Source organism: Bombus pascuorum, chromosome 15, assembly GCF_905332965.1.
Source record: "Bombus pascuorum chromosome 15, iyBomPasc1.1, whole genome shotgun sequence".
Classification (NCBI taxonomy): Eukaryota; Metazoa; Arthropoda; class Insecta; order Hymenoptera; family Apidae; genus Bombus; species Bombus pascuorum.
Genome location: NC_083502.1, coordinates 6,609,974 through 6,637,122, shown reverse-complemented (window position 1 = coordinate 6,637,122; position 27,149 = coordinate 6,609,974). Strand labels below are relative to the sequence as shown.

The 27,149-nt window shown below is 37.8% G+C and overlaps 1 protein-coding gene across 1 annotated transcript in view; it reads left to right on the top strand.

Moving 5' to 3' along the window:
• The window catches only part of LOC132914433 (uncharacterized), a 202,586-nt gene that overhangs the window by 140,000 nt on the left and 35,437 nt on the right, over positions 1-27,149 (top strand). The window contains exons 4-7 of the mRNA XM_060973562.1: positions 13,866-13,933; positions 14,166-14,426; positions 15,535-15,756; positions 21,976-22,204. Of these exons, the coding sequence (XP_060829545.1) occupies positions 13,866-13,933; positions 14,166-14,426; positions 15,535-15,756; positions 21,976-22,204 (780 nt within the window). The remainder of the gene's footprint in view (positions 1-13,865; positions 13,934-14,165; positions 14,427-15,534; positions 15,757-21,975; positions 22,205-27,149) is intronic.

The window sequence follows — 27,149 nt, the reverse complement described above, 5'->3', positions numbered from 1 at the left end:
GAAATTCGACACACCACTCGAAACTCCCGTTGGCGATTAAAACAATTCACCAAAAGAATCAGAGCAGTCCCGTTTCATTAAACAAAGCCCATCCAACAGTCAGTTCATCAATATTGATCCGCCAAAGCGGACAGCGGTTGGATCGAGCATTTTGGCTCAATATTGCCGGGGAATACGGGAGCGGACAAACGAATTTCCGTCAAAGATTCAGCATCAGCCAACCAGAAAAAGCCTGCAAACAAACACGCGGTCGGTTGTCCGGTCAAAATTCCATGTTGTTCAATTTGTTAACACTTTAAAGAGCACGCCAGGAAGCGGGACAGATCCCTCTGGTCGGCTTACGGCTCGACCGTCAATAATGCACTGCGCGAGAACCGCCAGATTTTCAAAGCGGGAATATCGCGCGATTCCATTTGCAAAACCTTTAATCTTTAACGTTGAATCTTGTTTTAAACCACGTTCAGTCTCCAGGCTCCAGCCTTAAATCTGATGCCATTTTTTCATCACGTTGTGCCACGTGAAATTGTGTATAGGTTAGAAAGTAGTTTGAAACATCATTTGCAGATGTCGTTGTTGTGCACGTGAGCTGAAAATTGTCACGTGCTAATAATTCTGATAGCGTCATATTTGTGATTCCTTGAGTTCCGATAGTGTTATCAGCAGGTGCTTGCATCTTGTTCCGACATTTCGTGAATAACCCAGTTCGTTTCTTCAGGGCAGACCTGAAGAAAGTAATGATTACCGTTTATGTAATCGATTTATCTGATATTTTATTACTTTCCATAGCTATTGAAGAGAGTAGACAGTTGGATAAATCATTGCAGATTAACGCAACTAGACTGTGGATTTTCATGAATTTATCAGAAAGGAAATATGAAAAATACACAGAATGCAAATAATTTACGAAAATATACAAAATATGCAAAATATAGTAGTGGCATTTATAATATACAATAGGTAAAACAATTTTCTATCTTTACTTCCTTTCATTGCACTCATAAAAATATAAATTTGCATAAAAACAGACCGTCTATATATAACGTATAATTGTTTCAGTTTATTAAATATAATTGTTCGGTGCTTAGTCGAAGGCAACGTAGAACGTCAGGAACTCCGAAACGGCCGTTCTTAAAACACGAAACACGAAACACGGAAAGTCTCGGTATTCTGTGCGCGGGGAGGGAATTTCAGGAATTGAATAATCGCCGGGAACAGTTCGTGCGCGCTCCATTGCGCTTTACTTTAAATCATTTCAGCAACAATTTCCCTCGAAGGATATAATCGCGCTGCATTTCGCCTCGAGTAAGGGTGGGGCAGGAGTAGGGGTAACAGAGTTCGATTGGAGCTGTGCACGCAGTCGAGCAAACTATTGCGTTTCGCATTAAACGCGTCACGAATCTCTGCGCGGATTAAAACGAGTAATTCGTTGGCCCGCGTTCTTTAACAACGTTTTTTTACAATCTCGAAAAAACTATAAAGATAACAAAGTTGGTATTTCATGAAAATTTAGAGAAACAGAATCAAGAGAGAGTTTCGAAAGTTTTTGTAGCGCATCGAAAAGTAATTTTGCCTCATATCGTTTGTTGATAATAACAACATAGATCTTTCAGCAGTTGTTTAGATTCGAAAGTACGCCTGAGTGGGCGAATTTCTAGGGAATTTCGCCGTGTCTTCGGTTCACCATTCTCTAGTAAAATATTCCGGTTTACTGTAAATCGAGGGGCAGCAAGGTAATGCATAAGCCGCTTCGATACAATATCGAGATAGAGTTCAACCATCCGGAATGCTGCTCCGGGCAGGAAACCCAGCGAATTATGTATCGAACGTGCGAGATTCTCGAAAGCATGAGCTACGACAATCACTTTTCTGCGGTACTATCAACTGCTTATGTTATAGTAACTAGCAGTACATAAACCATTGCTTCTCTAAATTCCAATATAACGATCGATGTTAAACAAGATATTCAATTAAGAAGTTGGGAAAGAATTTCACGATACGATACAGAAAAGTGGAGCAAATCGTTGAATATGTTAAGAATCTTAGTAATTTCAATAATCTAATGTCTTATTAAAACTGATTCGTACCAGTAGCAATAACGATAGTATCTAATTTATTTTTCGTATTGTAATATTATAATACGATTAGTGCAGTCTAAAGATATTCGATAACATTGAATTTTTAACAGTTCTACCAACCTAGTAACATTCAAGAAACTTAATTCCTCGTAACACAGATGCAACGTAATAACAGCAGAACTTTGGTTTCATTTTCTATATCGCAGTATCCGAGACGCATCTTAATATAATTTAATGCAAGTTAATAATTTCTCTGCTGAAAATTGCAAAGGAAAATATAAAAAGCTGCACGACCCGCGGTAACTTTCCGGAAAAGCAAAATGTCTGGCCGTTGATCGACGCGGTTCACATTCCGTTTCCTAGTTCGTAGCAGATCCCGAAACTTTCGATAACATCGTAAACTACCGTGCAAAAGTTTGCACGATGGAGTCGCCGTGGAAGTCAGAGATTCACGATTCTGTTACTGGATTATTTCTTTCCGTGAGTTTCTCCGATAATGCTCACGCTCGATATTCCCAACCTTTTCCGCTCGTATCTTTTGCCCCTGGACCATGGCTACCCTCTGCCACCTTCGTCTTTTGTTTCTCTCTCTCTTTCTCTTTTTCTTTCTTTCTACCACTTTTTTGACGAGACAAATTTTCAGTGACAAATTTAGATCACCTAAGCTCCCGGAAAAAGTTGGATTAAATTTATTGTTACAAGAGGATGGTATTCGTCTTCTGAACCAACTGGAGTAACTGGATAGTAGAGGGTGGATTATAGCGAATTATGTTCACAGAATATTTATCACTTTTTCGAATTTGCTCTTTTCATCTCCGTACAAAGAAACAGCTCCGCGCAATTTCGTTTTCCTCGCTATAATTTCGTAGAATTAATTTTAATTCATTTGGTAGCATCGTCACTCTGCTATTATACAATAATTGATAATATCTAAATACCATTTTAAAAATATGCATTGTGTACAATTTCGCCTCGCAGTTCAATTATTATCAAGCATTTATTGATCGAGATAATAACTTTGAAATTAATATGTCCCGTTCCTGTTAATTAATTTTAAACATAGGGCGGTCGTCAATGACCAAATTCTATGATTCATAGAAACCCGAATTTATACAAAAATTTGCACGCAACCTAATATGATCGCTGTTCTTCCAATGTTTTCAAAGCAAAAAGTATTAAAAAAAAAAAAAAGAAAATAATACTCTGACACGCCGTATTAGCCACGACTTGCAAAAGAAACAATTTGATTGAGTGGAAACAGTGGAGTTTTTCAGTGGTTTGGATTGCGCATTTGGTTAGCCAGACGCGGATCAGCGCCATCAGCGCGCGGATCGCTCGCGATACCCGGCGGGCTTTGCGCGCTCGCTTAAAATTTAATTCGAGCACAAATCCTCGGCTTTGTGGCGGTTCACCGGCCGTGATTGGCTGCCACCTAAGTTTAAGCTCGCCGGCTTTAGCTCGAGCGTCGAGGAGCGTGCGTGCGCTCGGCGTAATCCGACGAGAACGATCGCCCTCTGTGCGTACACGCTCGCCCGAAGATAGATTCGCCGACGCCTATGGATTAACCGATCAAAAAGAGGAAGATTCACTGGGATAAAGTTTTTCGAAAAAACTTGTAGTTTTTTATATATTCCTTGCCGAATTTGTATGCGCTATGTGTCTGGAAAAGATAAATCTAAAATGATTTATTTAATTTGAAATGAGATATGCATGGTAAAATGGTCTCGCTAATTCTATCCTGATTTATGGTTATTTAAAGTAAAAAATTAAAAGTAGGATTTATTAAAAGTTATCTTGGGATTATTTCATTTTACGATGTGATATCTTAGGGTTTTATTTTTTTCTGTATAGTGATTATTTTATTTTGTGGATTTATGAAGAGTTCCGTAATCGCGGTGTATCTCATTTTTAATTTTTAAAAAATTGAAGAAAAAATGTTGGATGACTATATTTTAAAGTCTCAGTTTAATTACGATTTTATTAACATTTGAGCGAGGTAAATGCGACAAATGGATCGTTAATAATTGATTATGAATAATTTGACTTGAATTCGGTAAACGTTGCTGATGAAATTGCAATATGATTATCGACGATATATGTACATTATTTTATAACATCATTGATCAATTAATATTTACCGGAATTAAGTTCAAAGCATAATCCACGACAGATTGGTATGTATAATTATATTTAAATGTTTTGTCTTGCATGAATAATACTGTGAAATTATTACCCATAGCTGAACAGATATGCGTAAATAGCGTTTCGCAGCAGCCAAAGATACGCAAAGACAAATATTCCATTTCATATGCTATTATAAATATTTAAACAACATCTCGATTCCCGCCAATTTTCCGCGTCATCATTCTTAAATTATAATAAAATTAATAATCTCAATTTCAACGTTGAGATGACAGGGCGGATTGTAAATCATTCTAACATTGAACGTATATTTTTGTAACAAGTCAGCAACGTAATTTATTAAAACCCACGTATTCTTCTTCCAATTTTCATAAAAATTCTCAGTCATCGCGTCTTCGAAACTTCATACGATAAAAATTCCAACGAGGTTCTAAATACAGACGAAATCGTCGAAACAAGGAGATGCAGTCAGTATGTGATCAGACGTACCGTGCAATGCATCCAATAAGCATATATGTTTCTTTAGATGTCTTTCGTTTCCAAGATACGTGGATAGAATACGACGAAATGAACAATATTATCGTAATAAGGAGATATGGACAATATACGATCAGACACACCATACATACCTTCATGTACAATTTTGGAAAACTTTTTACAATTTCAGAGTCGCTTAAACGAAGCAAAGAGAGTCAAGTCCCCTTTATTTATCGTTAATCAACCTGGAGATCTTCCACAAAAATTCTCTCGACCTTCTCAAAGCGTCCTAATACCGACCCCTCGAAAACCATCAACAAGATTTACTAAAAAATTCCACCCTCGATTTCCCTTTTCACGTGGTTGGAGCCATCGTCGGCGGATCACAGAGGAAGCAACAAAACCGTTGGAAAAAACCGGGGTCAGCACGGTGGAAGCGATCGTGTACGATAATTCGTGGCCGTTAGCCGCAGTCCGCGTCGCGACGCCCTCATGGGCGTCGTTAGCAGGGACCACGGAGTGGCGTGCGTATTTACGCAGCGGAGGAATCAATAAACCATGTCCGAGAACGAGATGGTGGCGGCCGCCATTCGACAGGAAGGGGTGAAACTCACCCTTGCACGCCATCCGGCTATTAGACAATACAAACAACCGGCCTGCCGCTGATCATGTCCGCCCAACAACGAGCCCAACGCTTTTTTTTCTATATCCTGCTACCCCTTTTATCGTGTTGTCGCCCAGTGGGAACAGCCTTTGGGCTTATCGGGAGAAAGAAATTTTTAGATCGTCGATGGTTGTGGGATTTCAAGACTGAAGAAGGATTGTTTGAATGTGATTGGTAATCGGGATGAATCGATTGTTGAAGATGGAACAGAGATTTCGAAAATCTTTGTAGCAAATTGTTTCTAACGATAGATATTTGCAGAGTGGAGTATGTGTCAGGCTTGATGTTTGTAATAAATTATCTTTAACAATAACCGTCTATGGAATAAAGTAAATCCCATTTTGGTTGGGTACTAATAAACAATTTAATGAAACGAAAGATTTTAAGAAAACTATGTGTATATATGAAATTGAATGACAAGGATTCAGAGGAAAGAAGAGTAAGGATAATTTGTTCAGAAATTTGGCTGGTTCAATTACTTAATTAGAGCGAATTGAGCGGCGATGATGAAGGAAAGATTCAACGAGATTTAATTAGAAGTTATTTCAAAATAATCCAATCTACACACAGACACAAATCATTCGCTCATCTTCAACCGATGAAACACTCGATATAAAATTTTTCAGAGAATACCGCATAACAATCAGCTACCCCAGATTCACCCCGTCGCTCTCAGAGGACCAAGGTGCTCATCAATTATAGCTCATTCATCGGTAACTCCGGAATTCTGGTTTACGCTCGATGGGGTCGTTGTTAATAAGTTGCAGGAGGAGTAAAAAGGAGGAGAAGGGTTTGAATTAAGGGAGTTGGATATAAGGAACGGAGCTCGTTCTATGACTGGTTCTCGTGGCGCGTTATTAATCCACGTGCTTCGACTAGGCATCGGAATTATCGAGTGGCCGTGACGAGGTGACTTTAACGGAGGCTCTCGTTAAAATGCGAATACTCGACTTGACATGGCCGATTTCTCTTAACGCGGAGATAAATACGCTTCGTCTGCCGCGTCCCATTACAGGGGTGGAAAAAGAAGAATAGCCCACGCGTCGGAACCAGGGAAATATAATTAATGCGTTATGGCTTTACCTTCGTTTCAGTTCTTTTTCGAACTTTCCCGTATGTGCTCTCAAAGTTTTCGTTTCACTTAGAACGGTATTTTTCTTAATTTCGTAGAAACTTTGATAAACGTTGATAAATTTATTAAAGTTGCGGGTTAAGTTTTAAATATAAATTTTAGTGCTCTTAATCTCCTGGAAACTTCATCTTGGACAAATCTATTAAAGTTGTAGGTTAGAAAGAAGTTTCAAATTTTAATTTCAGTCTTCTTAGTTTCTTAGCTTTCTTTCGTTTAACATTTTTATCGCTCGCCGTGTTTTCTGAAAACTGAAATTGTTTGTCTTGGGATCCTGCAATTGTTTCAAGTGCTTGTTTAATCAAATTAAAATTATAACTTTTTCTATTATTTCGGGTATCCTATTTCATCGAATTTCAAATTTCATCAGGATCATTAGTATGCCTAAATTCCTTTTTAACTCTAATCAAACGCGAACAATTTAATTTTTAGATTTTCCAGAACTTTCTATCCAACGCAAATGCGATCTAAATAAAAAGTGGCTGTTTTTGGTTCCAACGTCGAATTACAAATGAAAAATTTAGAACATGAAAAAGTTAGGACGATTTTTTTCCAGCGTGGAAAGGAGAACGTGTCGTTGGTTACAAATGCTGCTTGTTTCCGAAACTGCGGGCATTGCGATGAATCATTTTTAAACGCATTACGAACGCAACCGCGAGATTTATGCGATTCGTGAGCATTCCGTGAAATGCGTTTAGCCAGGGACGATGAATTAGCGATCGTTTGATGATAAAACGAAACGGTGTTTTTTTCTTCTTTTTTTTTTTTAATACCTAACACGGTATTAACTGAAATTTTTTCAAAAACTATAAAAAGTGTTATATTTCTCAGTTAATTTTTCGTTTCGCGACCATTCGTTTGTTTTGTTGGGATTTTTTAATTCAGAAACTCGAAACATAACTTCAGGAAATTATGAAATTTTGATTTCTTTAATGTCCGTCGAATTTTCAAAATAATAAACTTTACAAATCCAAACAAAATTCCGAGTTATCCTGTGAACAATAAAAAATTGTTCCAAATTAACAAATAAATCGTAAACCATGACTTTATTATTGTAACAGAGACAAGAAGATTTATGAAACATCGTCCATTGTTTAGAGAACTCAATTTTACCAGTTGAGCATCAAGCAAGAGAGAGAGAGAGAGAGAGAGAGAGAAAGAAAAGAACGATAATACAATAAATAATCGACGATAAATTATTTCGACGAGCAGGTCAACGAACGAAAAACTCGTCCCCTTGTTTTTTCGATGCGATCGCATAAATAAATCACGACGATCGCGCTGAGACAGCTCATTCTCTGTCCTCCCGTTGCAATCTACGAGTAATGACAACGGCGTTATCGACAGACTGATAACTACGAGCAAGAGTAGCCACAGCGCGAAAATTGTTCGATGAAAAACGCTTTTCTCCTCCCTTCGTGTACCACCGTTTTCGTTCGGAATTTATTTGTTGACCATTTTAATCCTTCGAAACAATTTTTTTCATAGTTTTTATAAGATAACTTTAGATTATACTGGTATTTCTAAAAGGATTCTTTTATCAGTTTCTGGAAGCCGCAGAAGAAAGATTTAATTTAGGTGGACCTAGGTTGCTTTTTTAAATTATTACTTGTTTCGTTTGGAATCGTTTCCTATGATTCCGAAGGTAGCTTGCCAATTGATTTCAATTTATAGAAGCTTATTTTATTTGTTCGTGGATTCTTTAGACAGATATTTAATTGGTGAACTTTTTTTCAAACAGTTGTTTGCTTCTCCGCATTTATTCGATGGTCTGAAACTTTTTACAATTCGTTATGGTTTCCGAGATAACTTTAGAATTTCTATTGGCCATTGAAATAAAAATTTGAAAAACTCGAATAGCGAGAGTACAGTGGTAATACGTTCGGTGGACACGTGTGGCGAGCGTGAAATTAAAATTCGGATTGGATATCCGCGATGGGTCCACGGCCCTTACATTCGTTTCTTTTTCAATTACGGTATCACTTTCGATTCGAGGCCGTCGGGATTCACTTACAACCACCGTGTCCGCCGATGGAACTTCCGTGTAATTGGAGTGGTTCCCTGGCGAAACTTCGCTGAAACATTTAATCAACATTCTCATCAACTCTCACACCACGATAGAAGAACGTGTTCTCGTAATAACCTATGGATGAAATTCTTCCAGTCTCACCCCTTTCTGTACTTTCCCCTCCCACTCCCTTGTTAAGAGACCTACTTTCGTTTTACACGCGGATTAACCCTTCTCAGTCGTAACGTTTACATCTTTGGATTTCGCAGTCGAATCACGTGAATAGGTTAGGATTTATAACTGTTTCATGGTCTCGTATATTGGCCTATTAAGCTGTTCATGAAGTACAGCAGCGAATATTTGAGGACATTCGGAGTTTCAATGGAGAGTGGGTTAATTGAAGATAAAGTTGAAATGGAGGGGATAATGCAAGGACATTGTTAAATTTTGGTGTTATTCGAGGTACATTTTACGGAAGATATAGTTATGCTGTTGTAGAGGGATTTGAAGATAGCCTGGTATCTTTGGAGATGCGAGAAACTTTATTTAGAGTCCAAATTTCTGCGACAAAATATCATGATTCAGGGTGAAAATATTCATAATTCAAGGAATCGAATCTGTTATCTAAATATAGAATCTGGGTAGTCTCGTATCGTTGAAGTATTTTGCGCCTTGCTTCGATTCTTACCCGCTTTCAAGCGTGGTTTGCTTATATTACGTTTGAACGTAGTCATCAAAACTTATATTTAGGTTAGAGTTTCTCCTCGGGGTTCCTATTGACATCATTTATCTACCTACTACTACGTATCCTAAAAACCTATTACTATCATCTATACATTCATTTGAACATAGTCATGAAACATCACTTATGTGTAGGTTAGGATTGGTTTAGGCTTTTGGTTATTTAGGTTAGGTTAGGTGTAGGTTTCTTTTCATTTATCTACCTACTACTATGTATCCTAAAAACCTATTAATATCATCTATACATTCATTTGAACGTAGTCATGAAACATCACTTATGTTTAGGTTAGGATTGGTTTAGGCTTTTGGTGATTTAGATTAGGTTAGGTGTAGGTTACTTTATTTTATCTACCTACTACTACGTATCCTAAAAACCTATTACTATCATCTATACATTCATTTGAACGTAGTCATGAAACATCACTTATGTGTAGGTTAGGATTGGTTTAGGCTTGTGGTTATTTAGGTTAGGTTAGGTGGAGGTTACTTTTCATTTATCTACCTACTACTACGTATCCTAAAAACCTATTACTATCATCTATACATTCATTTGAACGTAGTCATGAAACATCACTTACGTTTAGGTTAGGACTGGTTTAGGTTTTTAGGTGATTTAGGTTAGGTTAGGTGTAGGTTACTTTTCATTTATCTACCTACTACTACATATCCTAAAAACCTATTAATATCATCTATACATTAATTTGAACGTAGTCATGAAACATCACTTACGTTTAGGTTAGGACTGGTTTAGGTTTTTAGGTGATTTAGGTTAGGTTAGGTGTAGGTTACTTCTCAGACATTTTTTTGAGAAATTCGTAATCTAGGATGAGAGAATCTAGTAGTTTCTACAGCCACTCGAAGATAGCCATTAATCGTCCCTAAAGCTTAGGTTAGGATTATTTTCTAGGAGTTTTCTTGATAAATCCTTAGTCTGCGATAAGAATCTTAGTACTACCATTTGTACGACCACTTAAACATAGTCATCAAACACGCTTTATCGATGGTGTAACTACCGACTTAACAATCCAAACAACATAACTTTTAAGAGTCTCCCTGTCCACAATGCTCCGCTATTTCGGCACTATTCTGATTGCGTTTTTCAATTCGAACCCCGAATGGAACAAACAAATAAAAGTAAGCGATAACAATGATCATTGGTGAGTATCGTGGAGGTCGTAAAAGTGGCCGATTCGACGTTGCGTCTCAAACGATACAGAGAACAGAACGATCGGACGATGTGGCACCGAGCTTTAAAGGATCGCCGCGAAACTCTTCGGATCATCGAGAAACGATAAAACGTCCGAGTTGTCGTGGCAATAATCCGGAAGTTGTAGAATCGATCCTGAGAGCACGTCGCAGCTGCCAGATCGGAAAGCGTTTATGGGCTAACGAGTTGGATTTTTCAACGACCCCACTCGTAGAAATTGAAGTATTTTTCGACGTTTTGAGCCAGTCGGTGAGAAGAGCGTACTTTTAGAAATTTTATTGCAATTTTTAGAAACGGAGATTTAATTGATACGAGGCATCTTGAATATTGGATAGTGGATGTGTAATTTTAGTATCGTTATTTTGCTTGGAATAATCCATATAGATTCTTTCGTTCCTCCAACTACTTGACATTTGTCATTTCATCAAGCTTCTAAATATTTTGGAATATTTCCATCTTTTAGTATTTTCCATTCTAAAGTTCCGACTCTCCCAAATCTTCCGAATTCTTCGAAATGTTCGTCTGGGAACTTTTCAATCTTTCGAAATCTGTTATTTCAGCGAATCTTTTTACCCAGCCCAGCTTCAATCTCGCCCATTAATTTTTTCAATTTCCTAGGACATTTCGTTCAATCAATTCATCGTGTAAATCAATTTTCCCAATTCGTGCATTAAATTTTAGCGTTCCTATATCGAAAAGATATTCACTATAACATTCACCATAAAATTTCTGGCGGTGAAAATTCTGAAAATGTAATATTGTACAATATCCATTATACATCGTAAAATATAGAAAAGAAAATTACAATATAACGTAATAACGTTATACGATATTAAAATAATACGAAACTAACGACTCAACAGGTATACTCAAATTCCAACTCTTCCAAAAACATCGTGCGTTAAAATATCCATAACTGCGATCACTAAAAATTACGCTCGGAACATTGTCTCAAATATCCAAACAACATTTCTGACAACAACATCGGTACATTTAAACTACCCTCAAAAAAAAAAAAAATAAAAAAATAAAAAAAAGTAGAAATTCGTCGCCTTAGCCAGCACGAAAAAAGAAGAAGAAAAAATGTAAAAAACGGACGAAACATGAAAGGGGTTGGGTAAAAGTTGCGAGAGTGGTCGAGTTGGGTCGACAAAAGCGGTCGGGTTCGGCGCGTTTAACTCCGAGCCGTTTGCGGTTCACGAGCTGAAGGGCAGAGAGCGTTCCCTTCGCTTCCGGTTGCCTGATAGTTACTCCAAATGCGATCACGAGAAACCGCTCTCGGATACCGTGTCCGCGGCTTCGTTGACATGCATACAAACTTGGACAACTTTCGAATTGTAGATCGGCTGCATGTACAGGCCAACGTGGAAAACTTGAACGAGGGTGTTCTTCCATCGAAACAGCTCCAAGAGACGCCTTTCAGACCTTGGAGAGGCTAGTTGCTTTCTATTTTACGAAGTTAATCGACCGAGTATTCTTCTGCCTTGATGGGAAATTTGGAAATTTCTGGCTCCTTTCTTTCGAACAAATTTTTCATTTAGTTTATACTTTTCGCGGAACGGACTTTAGAAAATTAATCGATCGGCGACTGTTTTGCTTCGAGAGGAAGTTTGAAAATATTCAGACGTGTACACCGTAGTTTACAATAAACGCAGTTTAGTTATGTTTTAATAAGTAAGAAAAAGAGGAGTATTTTATTTGATGGAGGAATGAACACAAAAAGAAATGAAAAACACGCATACGCGATAAAATACATCGGGACAAAAATATCCGGTAATACGGTAGAATAAATAACAATTGAAATATAGAAGTTATTAATTATCAATTGCAAATAGTATAGTATTTATACCGATTTCCTAACGAAAACTCTATTTTATAATAATCTAATAACATTCTACACGAGGTTGCAAGGCTTTGCTAGCAAAAGCGTGCGACTTAATGCAAGAAAAACATCCATTAGTGTATCTTAAAGTTACGGCGAAGTTCCAGACGATATTCTTGGGAACAGTCGATTTATAAACGTCAGAGACCAGCACACACGCATCTCCGTCCTCTCTTTTACGAACCATGAACCGCGTTCGAAGTGTACGAATGGCTAGCTATTCGCGTTGCGAAACGTCTGAACTCGCTGATGCGTGCGTTTCACGCATATATATTTATCTTTCGAGTCTGCTTTTATGCTTGCTCGCATTGATCTCGCGCTTTGAGACCATCTCGAGGCTTAAATAACGAGCAACTGTCGATAAACAGACGTACAAATGTACAAGATACAAATGAAGGCGAGTTTCTTTCGTGGAAAAGGAAATAACAGAAAGAACGTGCAGCGTTGTTTCAGACGAATTTTGTGCACGCGCGAAGAAATTTGGTCTGTCCCATATTAGATAAGTACAGAAGATTTTTAAATTTTGCTTAAATTAAAGTTTGGGATGCAGTGAATAGAATTGCTGATTTCTGGTTTCCTGGGAACATCCTGGTGCCTTTTATTTTATTTCAGCCGAATTTTAAGCATTTTGCCAGACTTTCATTTTCAGTCCTTCGTTGATATTCTTATGCTACGTGTTATCGTAGTAGTTTGAATTTCAGTTAGGTTACATTATTTAATCTCAATTTTTATTCTTTATGCTCTACGCGATAAATGGTAGTAAATTCTGCAAACTACGTAAGCTTGGTCGCATCGTCGATCAGACCTCTTTCGACCTAAAAATAACGAAGAATCAATTACGTCAAAAGAAATGTCATCCAAAAAGAAAAATATGGACGTTCGATAAGAAGTACAGGAGGTAGCCAGAAACGAAGGTAAACTTCATCCTCCCAGCCAGCAGGAAGCTGAGGAGGATGTAAGGGGTGGGAAACAGGAAGCAAGGGAGAGGCAGGAAGAGAAAGAGACTACAGTGGAAGGTAGAAGTTGCGAAGCAGAGCTAAGTAAGCAAGGTGGCAACTAGTAGGGACACAAGACAAGCTCGAAAAGTTTTAAGTAGCTACGTGATACTACTTGCCCCCTCTTGGACCAGTCATCCCTTTTCCACCCTCTATCTAACCGCCCTTGTCTCTATTGCGCCTTGAAGTTTGTCTTTTCATCGTGTACAAATGCCTGGGAATCGCGTGTGTTAGTACACTTCGTTTTATCTTTTCTTGCAGATTTTCTCAGATGTGAGTGTATTTAAGAGCGATCCCTGTTACGTTAGAAAGAAGTTGGAGATGTTGTGTTTTCCGAATGGACCAAGTGTTCGAAGGAGTTTGTTTGATCGCAACGGCGTTTGGATATTTCCTTTTCCTTGGGCGATATCGTTTAGCAGAACTTTATTGTCTATCGTAGCGTTTTATTTGGTGTCAAACGTAGGATAGGAATGACAGTTATTTCTTTTTTATTTGTCTTGTCATTCGATTTTATAATAACGGAATTTTCTTTTTCTTTGTTACAGAGAGATAGATTGCTATAGGTGCATCGTCATGCACATGAAGCATCCGAATGTTCTTCAGTATAAAGAAAGTAAGTCTCGCGCGTTATGGATACCTGCTTTAATCGATTTTAAACGCGTATTTTTAATGTCTGCAGAAATTGTTTAGTTATCGGAAACGAAATACCATACAATTTCATTGGTACGTTTCATTGCCAATGACGAGAATGTTAATTAATATTCGAAAGACGGGGAACGATGTAGACAGGAAAAAGGGAAGGAAATAAAAAATGTTAATTCACCTCGTCGATTCTTCTTTTTCAGCCTATTGCATCACAGCGTCGCCAAAACCTACTCTGCCATTCATATGCAGCGAGTTGAGAAGCGATGCCATATTAATTTCTCTATTTCGCACGGGGGCAGCTCCGATGCCCTGTCCATTTAAGGGGCCCCTGGAATTCACGTATAGTCATGGCGAAGGGGAGTGTAAGTCGCCGTTATCAGCGGCAGAAACCTGCACTCAAGAATCGCGATTGCTTTTCCGCTACCAGGCGTGTGCCAATGTGCTGTCGTCTGAAAGCGTCGGTGAGTATACTTTATAGCTCTTCTGACTTGGAAAATTTAGATTTCGTAAATTTATCTCTATACATTGTTATGCATAAAAATGACACGTTCGTAGGAAGTTGAAACGTATAAAAATGTTGAAAATCTGCATAATATTGAGAAATATAGAAAATATGCAAAATAAGCTACTCGTCATAACATGTATAGTTTCAAGCAACTCTTTACTCGTGTTGATAAAAATATGAATTTGCACGAATATCCACGGTCTGTTCGACGATATCCTCTTTTCTGTATTCTTCTCCAAATAAATATATTTTTTGGAGAAAAAATTTCGGAAAAGGTAAGATAAATATCTGCAATATTTGTCCATCAGATAGTTTCACGCGAAGAACAGTAATTTTTCTTCATGCACCGAGAAATACCCAATGACGACGTTAATTAACACGACACGCAGTGGAAGAGAATCTGTGACGGTCAGTGGAACTTCCGGCGAATGATTAACGGCCCTGTCAATTACCATTTGTTGCTGCTACCCCTTGTCCGACCGATTTTCCGCGATTATTATACCAAGGGAAAACGCTCGTGCCGCTATAATTCATTCTACGCGGCTGCGGTGCGGTTTATTAACGGTTAGAATATTTCCGTCCATAATTTTCTCCGCGGACGATTTAGCCTTCCTCGTAATTGGAATCGTTATGCATCGCGGTGTAATTGGGGGAAGCTAATGGTGGTCAGAAGATTCATGATTCAACGATGAGGATTTTTATTCGATGACCGAAATTTCTGCAGGAACATGGAGTGCCTTGAAACAAAAATAAAGTACCATTTTCTTTTCTTCGTAGCTTTGAAGTATTCCTGTAGGTTAGCATTTCACGTAAAGTCGTCTTAAATAGCTTCAAAGTATTATTTCTTCCACTATCGGGTAGTTTAATGGTGTTTCGAATTAAGGTTTGACGAAGTTTGATCAAGTTTGAATAAATTAGGAAACAGGTCTGCAGAAATCCTATTTGGCAGAGATTTGATAATTAGAATTTTGGTTTTTATCTTAAAAAGATTTGCGAGTTAAGATTTGTAACTGAAGTAAAGTAATGCATAACTAATTGGACGTAACGTTTGATTTTGTTCGAAGATGTGGAACTAGAGTGCCTAGCCACGTGGAAGGAGAGCAGCACGCACAATCTAGTGGCGAGGTTGCACGCTCCGCGGAAAACTAGCGACGAGGACAGCTATAGATGCTTCATCTATGAACAAACTTCGAACAATTCGTGGAATTTGGCGCAAAGTGAGGATGCCTCTTGTACTGGCTTGATCAGCGTTAAGGAGGCTGCCAAGACGTTCAAGATGAAACAGAGTAAGTGCTTATAAACAAAGTTTATATACAAAAAATACTTAGAAAATAATCTCTGGTACGGCAGCGCCAAATTCTTCGCTACTAAAATACACTTAACTGGCAAATTAAAACCACTCTTACGAAATGTTCCTATAATATCACTATTAAATTTTCAATTGTAAACTAGCTTAATGTAGCATCATTTGTAGGAGAAAGTGCACTCACGAAGCAATCTACAGAAGGCACGCTTAATTCCCAAGTTAAAACTAGTCTCATAAAATATCCCTATATCACTATTAGGTTTCCAATACTCAAACTGTCAACGCAAAAATCCCTATTCGTAAAATAATCTCCGCAACAGTACTCGGCAACCATTCTGATACCATCGTTGGAAAAAGTCTATGACCAATATTTAAAAATCACTTAAAATCATAATATTGTCATTTCCACAAAACCCTTGGAACATTCGTTTCATAAAAATCAATCTACCTCTGTCCGATTCGCTGATAACCAATTCCGTGCACATCAAATCTCTTCCAACATCCATGTAATCGAATATATACGAAGTGACACGTACACCACCACAGTGTGGCCAGGTGAAAAGGAGCGATCCTGCGGGCAAATTGTTGGCACATTGACGTTATCGTTAACTGATGATCGTGCGTCTTGGCGCGGGGAAAACCGCGGGTACCGATAGCACCAGGGCACGAAGAACGTAAACTATGACGGTGTCCATGGACACCAGATCGGATTCTTGGGCCGCGTGTTATCGGCACACTGGCGCGGCGGTCGACATCAACTACTTGGGGTATTCCATGGTATCGCATAACTGCACGTAGCCTTGCTAGATTGCGATGATTCTGCCCTCTGCAGCCATGGTTAACCAAATTGAGGCGATCACCAGCATCGTTCGATCCTCTCTCAACATTCTTGGGATTGATTTTACCTGCAACCGCGAATCTTTGATCGGCCTAGCCTGGAATTTTACCGCAAATTCTTGCCGAGAGGTTAAAAGTCTCCGCTCTGAAACCGAATTCCTTGCGTGGCTACGTTGTAGGCTTTATAGGTCGTGTTTCTGCATTTTTGTCCCGTTCTTTTTGATAAAGCTAGGCGCAGATTAAAGATTCCTATATTCTCCGGATAGTTTTCCATCTAGTCGTGAGTTTCCATCGTCAAAAATTTTCTTAACGCTCGATGGTCCCTGTCTTTGAATTTCTGTCTCGTTGTTTAAATATCCTTTTTGGCAATTTTTCATCTAACTGTGGTTTCTTGTCGTTGGAAGTTTCTTTCTGAGAAATTTACAACAAGATTTTAAAAAATTAACGAACCGTCTCTTTCGTTAAAAGTTTGCTATGAAAGGAATTATTATAACGTTCTTCGTGCAGTAAAAGGACATCTCAACGTTCTGACATCTGAAATGAAATTCTTGGAGGTTCATCGTACAGCTCTATCGTTCATTACCATTTTAATTTATCAATCTTCGGTCAGAGTGGAGCGGATCATCATCGTCGATCGGTCTGATCGGTTCATTGCCCCAGTTTCGGTTTAAATACACCGTTCGTCGTATCCTGTGAAGCTATGAACGTGGATACGAGTAGACAGTTGTATTAGATGGAGATGATCTTGTTGCTGGTTTTGCGGTAAACCGCTTCCAGTTGAATCTCCCGGATACATGACTGATTGCGCGATCCTGCCACTGGCCAGGGTTTATTTTCAGATATTTTCTGAACAATAATATAGTACACAGTTCCAGAATATTGTTCCAGATTTAAAAAATTGATTTAACAAATTTAGTAAATTGATTGAATGTTTAACGTTATATTTAATTATTTATTTGTACGATTATAACCTTCTTATTTGGGTATTTTAATTAAAGATAAAAATGGAGCGAAATTTTCTTATGTGCAGTGCGTTTAATAAAATTCAGTTCAATCCCTATAAAAAAATCTGTAGCTTTAAAAACGCTGTCTTATGCACAAAGGAATATTATACACAGCGTAGCTCGTAATTTGCAGTGGCGATTATTTCTTTATTAATCGAACGCGTTTTTTACACGTATTTGAGCCATTTTCGAGTTTCAACCGAACCAAATCGCGGCCATAGGATAGCAACGAGATCGAGGGAAGCGGGTTGCAGATCCCAGGGACTAATCTGCCTTCTGGAAAGTTTAAATGGAAACGCCAGGGAATGGGGTTAACGAAACACCCGAGCCAATGTTGCAATAGAGGCGTGGAAAAATTGCTAAGCTGCTTAAACGCTCGAATCGTTTGCTGGAAATTTCGAAATTTTTCCCCTTTTCTAACAAAACATCCCGAATTTCGAATCGAGCATGTTGAAATAAAAATTGATTTAATACGATAATTGACTAAACTGTTCAACTCACGGATGAATAACTTGGTGCAGGTAATAAAACGAAAAATGATCGAGATATAAAATAACACAATGTTATTCTTTGAATTTTGTTAAGGTTATTCGGTGTATATAGAATTAAAGAAATGCGTGGGTAAATTGTAAGGTATTGAAAGTATATATATTGTGAATAATAAAGTACAAAATGTGAAATACAATGTAAGCCGATCCAGATCCTCTTGCTGGCAACGTTACCCTGAGACTAAAAGAACCCTGAAGCCAACGTCGCACATGTACCGCTTATAGTCTATCCTCGACGCATTCTTTTGTCTATGCGCTATCGATGGCCTCAGCGCTTGAGAAAACCGAAGACCAGATGTAGAGTTTTCTCAGAAGTGGCGATCACTTCAACAATTTTAATAATTATATTCTTTCTGCCGAGAGTTGTCTTAAACGTAACGCGAATCGATTCTCATAGAAAGTGCTACGCAATGTGTCAATGTTTAAAATTAAAAATTTCAATCAGAAGATTGTTTATCAGTTTTATTTAAGTTTTTGTATATCACCGATTTACAAAATCACCGAAATTCTATAAAATTCTATAAAATTTCCAAATAGAATAATTAACAAGATTTAATAAAAGTTATAATTCCGGTACGTAAAATTACGAGCCACGAACCAACTTGGTTTTACAGAAAATGACATTAATAAGAGAGATTGCTAATTTGAGTTAAAAAGAAAGTTTAATAATTCGCCAAACAATGGAAATGGAATAATTTTCCTAAAAGCACAAAGCGTATGTTCAATTATTTTACGTGAAAACAACGTCTAAATTCCTTCTATTCTGCATCCTATACATACGCAGCAAACAAAGTGACGATAAAAAAGCGGCAAGGAAAATCTCCAAACAGAAACTTTCCACGTTACACTGAGTTACTTTCAAGTTTCAATATTGTTCCAAGGTATTTACGGTCCCTTCGAGATATTTCCTTTTTTATTCCGTCTCGAATTCATTTCGTTCTCCTCGAGAGAAGAGATTGCGGTTCGATGCAAATCAAGGATCGTCCCCGTCCATGTTCTACCACGCTCCAAGACCAAATATAAAAAAGAAAACCACCACCATAAAATGGTGAACTCGGAGGCGTGCACCGATATTATTTACAATATGATTGAACAGCTTTCTATAAAAAACGAAAAAAAGACGTTGTTCCCGTCTCGTGGGAAATAATAGGCGACGGGCTAAATTCACTTTGCCTGTCGGTTTTACGTGTCCAGAATCGCGATAAAAAATGTTAGACTCGTGACGAGGTAACAGGATTTTATGATAATTGATTTAACGAAAAATCGATACGCATAATTTGCATTTAGAGCGAACGAAGGTTCTTATTATATGATTATGGCACATTGTATGGAAATCTGTTTTGTTACTTGCTTCATATTTTTTGATTTTTATTTTTGCCATTTTATTATTAGCATTATATCGTAATACTAATTGTGCTGTAGATTTTATGTAGAAGAACTCATTTGGTAATTACACTGAAAATTTGTTCAATGAAATACTCAATTATAGAAATAAGTAGCAAAATAATAAATATAAATTTATGATTTATGTAAGATGAAAGAAAGGAACAGTAGAAGAAGTAAGTTCGTAGGTAGCATAATAGCGATAATCCTAAAGGAATGCAATAATCCAACATAAACGCGAGTCCAGGTCGCCTACAAACAGTTATCGCGTCGATGGTCGACTGCTCACAGCTATCAATCACTGTGCGCGAATTAATGGACCGTTAAAAATGCACAGGCGTCGAAGTATGTGGCGTACAGGACGCCTCCGCTGAAAGGCGATCGATACCTCGATGGGACACGCGTGTTCTCCCACTGTCTCGCTGAATTATCATTAAAAATTGTCACGTCTGATTCCATTTTCTCATCCTTATTTCACAAATTTCTCACTCGTTCTTTATTCGTCGAGACGTTCGCATAATTTTCAATCGAAAATTAAAGCGAGAACATGACGATGAATTTTTAGAAAATTTGACGCGAAATAAACTTTTTTTACAATTTTTTATTACAATATGAAATGTTCAAACGAAATTAAATACGAAGTTTATGAATGTGTAATTTTCAGTTAAAAATTGAAATTAAAATATGACAAAGGACAACAATTACAAATATTTAGAAACAACGCCGTGTAATGATGTATCTTACAATTTTTATTGCGGAATGACAATAAAGATACAATTGTTCGCGATTTTGTGAAGAAGCAATTTGGAAATATAGAATTTTATTGACACAAGAGGAACGAAAGCGTAAAATGAGAGAGACTTACGAATGTTTAAAAACCCTGTCACAAAATGGATTATTTTGTAATTTTCATTATAAAATGAAATGCTTTGATGAAAATGAAAGAAGAATTTATATTCGATATGTTGGATCTGCGTTACTTTGTGCTGTATTTAAAATAAACAGTGATTCGTATGGAATTATATGACGTACATATGCACGTCTGACCATATACTGACTCGTACTACTGAAATCCAGCAATATTCACGTTTCTCTTCATTTCCATCTGTCGAACATAACTATTTTTAAAATTTCCATCTAAAAAGTGTCTCGATTAACAATTTTCTCCAATTCTACTCGAGAAGATACACGACCAACCCTCGTTTTTCTGTACTCCTTCGGTTACTTTCGACTTGGTCGCATGTCTGTAATATTCAAAAATATCTCGAAGAATTTGTTCAAAATACGAAAAAATTGTTATTGGTAAGGGATTTTCTGGGGATATCAGAAAATTTGTTTGTTAAAACGAGAGCAACATTAAAATACACGACAGTACGCGAATGTATCGCAGGTGTAGAAACAAGTGGCAAACTAATTATCAAAAATAAATTAGAATCGTCTGTCGAAAAGCTTGTGAGTTTCTGAATTATTTGGAAGTACGCGTAAAATTTCGTTTGTCTTGATTGTATCAGAAGATACCAATTCTTTTATGGTGTTGCGTATGAAAAATCAAATATGCATGTACTATAAAAACGTTATTGAATTACAGAGGCTATTCTGTAAAATATAAAAAATACGATAAATATAAAAAATGCAACAAATATAAAAAATGCGATAAATATAAAAATTCGAGGAGTTGAAATCTTGTTACGAGGTTGAAAAAGAAAGTTTACAGTCATTACAAGCTTTAATTCGTCCAATTTCCGTTGAAATCCTGTCAGCAAAATTCCAAACTATCGTTCTCTTAACTATGTTGCGTAACTTCGTAACAATAACGAATTAACAGGCTATTCGAGCAACTTGGAAATTATTCGATCTCCCCGCGCCATGGAATAATATTTTTAATTAGTCGGCTCGTTTCATAATTGGGCCAGTGCAAATGGAAAATTAAAATTCTAGCTGTTCGTCTGCTATTCAATTCTGGATAGACTCGACAGTCGTGTAATTCAATTTGTAACAGTTCAATGATAAAAAGTACAAAGATTATGATATAAAGAAAAGAAGGAGAACGCAGTTTAGGTGTAGCTGGTTTATCAGAGGTGGAAGACTTGCTTGGCCAACTTGAAGAGCTTGGAATGAGTTTCTAGTTGCATTATACGCTTCGAGAATAGCCAAGGAATAACCGTGTTAGCGACAGAGTTGCATTATTTCGAGAAGTAAAGCATCCATCGCGTCTTTCGACGTCTAACTGCGTTTTACTTCAATTCTTAGGTTGCATTTAAAATTAGTAAATCGATATGTAATAGGTTAATGACTGTGGAACAATGAAATTGACCAATTGGTAAATAATACGCGGCAGAAATATTCACTAGAATTGTGAAATTTTTCTCAATTCTAAGAAATAACACGTAAGAATTTTCTGACAAGGTATCGCTGCTTTCCTTCCAGAAAATTCAACCGAACGTTGCTCCTATCCATCATGGGTGGTGGACAATAAATTGTGGGTGGCTCTGGACCCGATAGCATCTCGACTACAGGCGTCACCTTACAATCTGACGATTGTAAATCGACAGGAGACTCGTCTCGTGTGTCACTCTGTAGTCCCTCTTAACGATCGTCACGAGCATCCTGACAGAGAGAATCAGGTGCAGTACGTCGCCAAGGCTACCCTCGATTGGTAAGTTTCTCAGTCTTCAACTCGTTATTAAAAGTTACTTAAACTACAGTTGCGACATACGACGATATTTCAACAAAAGATGTAGAATTTGAAGCTCTGAAGCTTGATTGACAAAATGGAATTTAGGATTCATAATTTGGCACTCGTGACTCGGATCAATAACGTGGGTCCTATGAACTAGCTAGGACACTAAGTCTAAAGCCTAAGGTGTAGAATATAGAAATGAAATCGTGAAATCCAATTCAGCAAGCATAGTCTACAGTCTAACGGGTGAAGCTCTGAAGCTTGATTGACAAAATAGAATTTAGGATTCATAATTTGGCACTCGTGACTCGAATCAATAACGTGGGTCCCATGAACTAGCTAGGACCCAAAGTCTAAAGTCTAAAGTGTGAGATATGGAAATGAAATCGTGAAATCCAATTCAGTAAGTATAGTCTATAGTCTAATGGGTGAAGCTCTGAAGCTTGATTGACAAAATAGAATTTAGGATTCATAATTTGGCACTCGTGACTCGGATCAATAACGTGGGTCCCATGAACTAGCTAGGACCCAAAGTCTAAAGTCTAAAGTGTGAGATATGGAAATGAAATCGTGAAATCCAATTCAGCAAGCATAGTCTATAGTCTAACGGGTGAAGCTCTGAAGCTTGATTGACAAAATAGAATTTAGGATTCATAATTTGGCACTCGTGACTCGGATCAATAACGTGGGTCCCATGAACTAGCTAGGACCCAAAGTCTAAAGTCTAAAGTGTGAGATATGGAAATGAAATCGTGAAATCCAATTCAGCAAGTATAGTCTATAGTCTAATGGGTGAAGCTCTGAAGCTTGATTGACAAAATGGAATTTAGGATTCATAATTTGGCACTCGTGACTCGGGTCAATAACGTGGGTCCCATGAACTAGCTAGGACCCAAAGTCTAAAGTCTAAAGTGTAGAATATAGAAATGAAATCGTGAAATCCAATTCAGCAAGCATAGTCTATAGTCTAACGGGTGAACTCTTCTCTTTACCAGAGTAACGCAATGATGTAGAATTGTCTGTGTGTGAGCTTGGTCTATCGATCCCATAGTAGTCTGTGATTTGCTCCAGCTTCACAACAGCAACAGATTGATCGTAATATTCGAAATGGATCGTGAAGTCCAATTTATCATGGAATCGTACACGGTAATGTAACACGAACATCAGAAAAATTATAACAATCTGATCCTCTAAAAGTTACTCCGAGATATATTGCATCGTTAATTTGAGAATGGTTAAGACGTGAAATTTATAGTGTTCTACTAAGCTATGATACACTGTGAAAGGGTTGCAACGGAAAATAAAATGCTCAAAAAACGCAACGAACAGTGAAACACAACGAGTAACAAAATACGAAAGAGACGTGAAAAGCATTCATCCGGAAGAGGTATCGTCATGGTTGTTCCGGCTGTAGCAACAAACAAACGCAACAAAGCGTTCACAGACAAAAGCATCGGTGTCGAGGTTGCTGGCACGGCGTGTAATTATGACGGTATGTCGCGATAATCCTTTCATCGCATACCGAAGACGCTTGTGCGCGCATAAATAAACAGCTTGCGTCGGATTAAACAGAGATCCTACGGTTCGGCTGGTACACGTGTCGGAATGTCAATATATGTGACCCTGCACTCAACCACTCTCTTCTCGTTCAAGTACTGTGCAATCGTGTTCGCGCCACGTAACATATCGCTTTTAATCGTCCGTGCCCTGTCCCGTCTAACGGGTGTCCCATTATTTCCGGATCCAGTTGCTATTTTCGTTGAAATGAGCGCACCGGAAAATTAGATCTCTCGTTTCTCTTTACTTTCTTTCTGTTGTTTCTCTTCTTCTTTTTTTATGGTATATCGTGTTCTTTTTTTTTTTTTTTAGTGAATTTGTCCTTTTTGATGGATCAAGGTTGGGTTTAGACTCGAATCGATAATTTCCATCTTTATTCGATCAATGTTTCTCTGTATGGTGCGTTAGTTCTAGTCTATGCAAAATCGATTCGTAGTTTTGTTCGAATTGAGTCCCCTCTCGAGTGAAATTCTTCGAATCTTCTGATCGTGTCAGTGAAATTTTCGTAGCGAATTTTTTATCGTACTTCGTATATTAAGAAATTCAAGTTTCATTGAACGCTTCTTCCTTAAAATTGCAACAAGTGAAATTTGTTTAATCCTCTGAAAATTCGTAAACCAAGTTCTTCGAATCTTCTGATCGTGTCAGTGAAATTTTCGTAGCGAATTTTTTATCGTACTTCGTATATCAAGAAATTCAAATTTCATTGAACGCTTCTTCCTTAAAATTGCAACAAGTGAAATTTATTTAATCCTCTGAAAATTCGTAAAGCAAGTTCTTCGAGCCTACTGGAAGAAACTTGAGCAAATTGAAATTTCGTTTAAAACTTCTACCTTAAAGTTGATTCATAAATAAAATTCTTCGAATCTATCGAAGGGACAAATTCAAATTTCGCTTGAAACTCGTTCTTTAAAGTTTCAATATGAAAATCAATTGGAATAATGTGATATAAAAGTTGGAAGGTACTTTGTCTAAACCCTAAGTGAGAATATATGGTAAATTTGGAATAAAAGTTGAAAAATTAGTTCTTTAAGCTGTAAGTGAGAATAGATAGTAAATTTCCAATGAAAGTTGAAAAACGCGTTCTCGAAGCTTTAGGTGAGGATAAATGGCGAGTCTCGATTGAAACAAAAACCCATGTTCGAGTTTGTTCTGGTAAGTAGGTCATATATAGGAGCAGCGAGTAGTAAAGAACCGTATATGGTCAGACATCGGTTCTGTTCAAGCCGTGAATTAGTCTTCTCCCTCTTCTTTTCTTTCCCTCCTTCCTTCGCGTCGAAAAACTTAATGCTGGAAATTCCTCGAGCATCCGGAGATTATCCCTGCACTTCTACTTTGAGAAACTACTGGCGGGAAACAACTCTATTAGTAGATGGAAATCAATTCTCCTTAATCAGATAGGAAATTAAATCTCCATCGAACCGGACAATTGTGTTCTATTCTATATGTATGCTTGCAAATGAGATTAACAATTCATTCTAAAGAACATTTTCAGAAACTAAACATTCTACTAGAACCTCAAATTAAAAGACTTTGCCAGTATTCAACCTCTGAATTTCATAATCAATCTAAGAACTCCACTTCAAGTTTCCCGAAGCAGCTTCAAACTCGGAACAGGCCAAAATTTTCACGTCTTTGTAGTGAAATATTCCCCTATAATTCGAAATACAGAAAACGAAAAATCTACTGAAATCCGGCTAAAACTCCCAAGCCAAAGATTTTCACTATACCCAGCCCTTCATTTTCACGACCAATCCCGAAACAACTTACTCCAAGATCCTGAAAACGCTTTCAAACTACCCCAAAACTTTTATACTTTCTGTGTATAAAATACTTTCTTAAAATTCTACGTCGTGAATTTTTTTTTAGAAAATTGAAGGTAAATTGAAATGAAATTAAAATGAAATGGCCAAAATTTCGCTAAAATTCTCAATCCAAAGATTTTTACGATACTTGCTCGTTCGTCCTCAAAGACAACCGCAAAGGCGCCCCATTTTGAAATCCCCGAAACTTGTAAATTTCGACGATTTGCCACAATATCAAACTATTTCGAGGCAAGGAACCCCGGATCACAGCAATATTCCATCGAAATCCTCTTTCTCATCTTCCCTCCTGCGAAAAATATGAATTCGCGGGAGAACAGCGCGTGGGATATAAAAGGATGGCCTTGAAAAGTGCCGGAAGAAACTCTCGCACGGTTCTCTAATAAAGTCGCGAGCTGGCGCGTAATCGCGGGCATATTAAAGCGCGAGGAGAGATCAGGCCGCGAAATAAGAAGGGGAAAATCCGGTGTCTGGATCCGTTCGAGCGATGGCTGACAGGATTTCAGAGGGATGAGACTGGCTCACAGTCGACCGAATATGTCGCGTCTCCTTTTGTTTCGAAGCTTATTAAATGGCTGGGCAATCGAAACGAACGAACAATCGAGGATGAAGGATCCAGGTATTGAATAATCGACGATTTTTATTCAGTACTGGAAATTTGTTAGATCAGAAGTTATTTGTAGACTGAGATGGAAAATATTTAACAAAATTCAATTGCATTCAATATGCAAAGAGTCGATAATGCGAGATCCGAAACATCCTGAGCCTATAGTCCTAGAGCCTAGAGCCTAGAGCCTCTAGAATTCATAGTTTGTGAGCCAAGATTCAAACTCGATGGATGAAAATTCATGACACTAGTATTCGATCAGTATTTGAACATTTGACTAGTAATATTTGAATTGGTAGTATATTTAATATTTAAGTATCTGGGTATTAGTATTTGAGTTAGCACCGAGCTACTAGTATTTGAATACTAGTATATTTCGTTACTGTATTATTTTGTCTGAACGTTAGGATTCAGGTAATATAAATCAATGTCGAAGTGCGCACAATGAAGTCGAAATATTGGAATTGAACGACAGTAACCTGTATAAATCATCGTGGCTGTTAATTAAAATCCAGAGTCAACATCGCAATATCGTATCTCCTTTTGTCTCGCGGCTTATTAAATGGAGGATCGAAACGAACGATCTATAACGATGAATGGAATGGCTGCATTGTTGTAAGTGATGTAAAATTGAATTAGACCGCCTGTTACGACCGGCTGAGTGCAGGGGAATTGATGGTAATTAGGCTGCGACTGGATTCGATCGAGTCGTACCGTGGAAAAAAGGCTGCAGATGGGTGTTGATGTGAAAAATTGAGTTCCAGGGACCGCCACCACGATGGAAGCTACCGGGAAAGTGGGCTTTTTTTCACCAGGGTGGAGTCGCGCCAGATTTTATTTTGCTGGCGAGTCGAGTGCCCCGAAAATCGCGAATGAAAAGTATTGTGCGCACTTTATTGGGAATGTTTGCAGTCGATTTTTTCCGAGTTTAGAT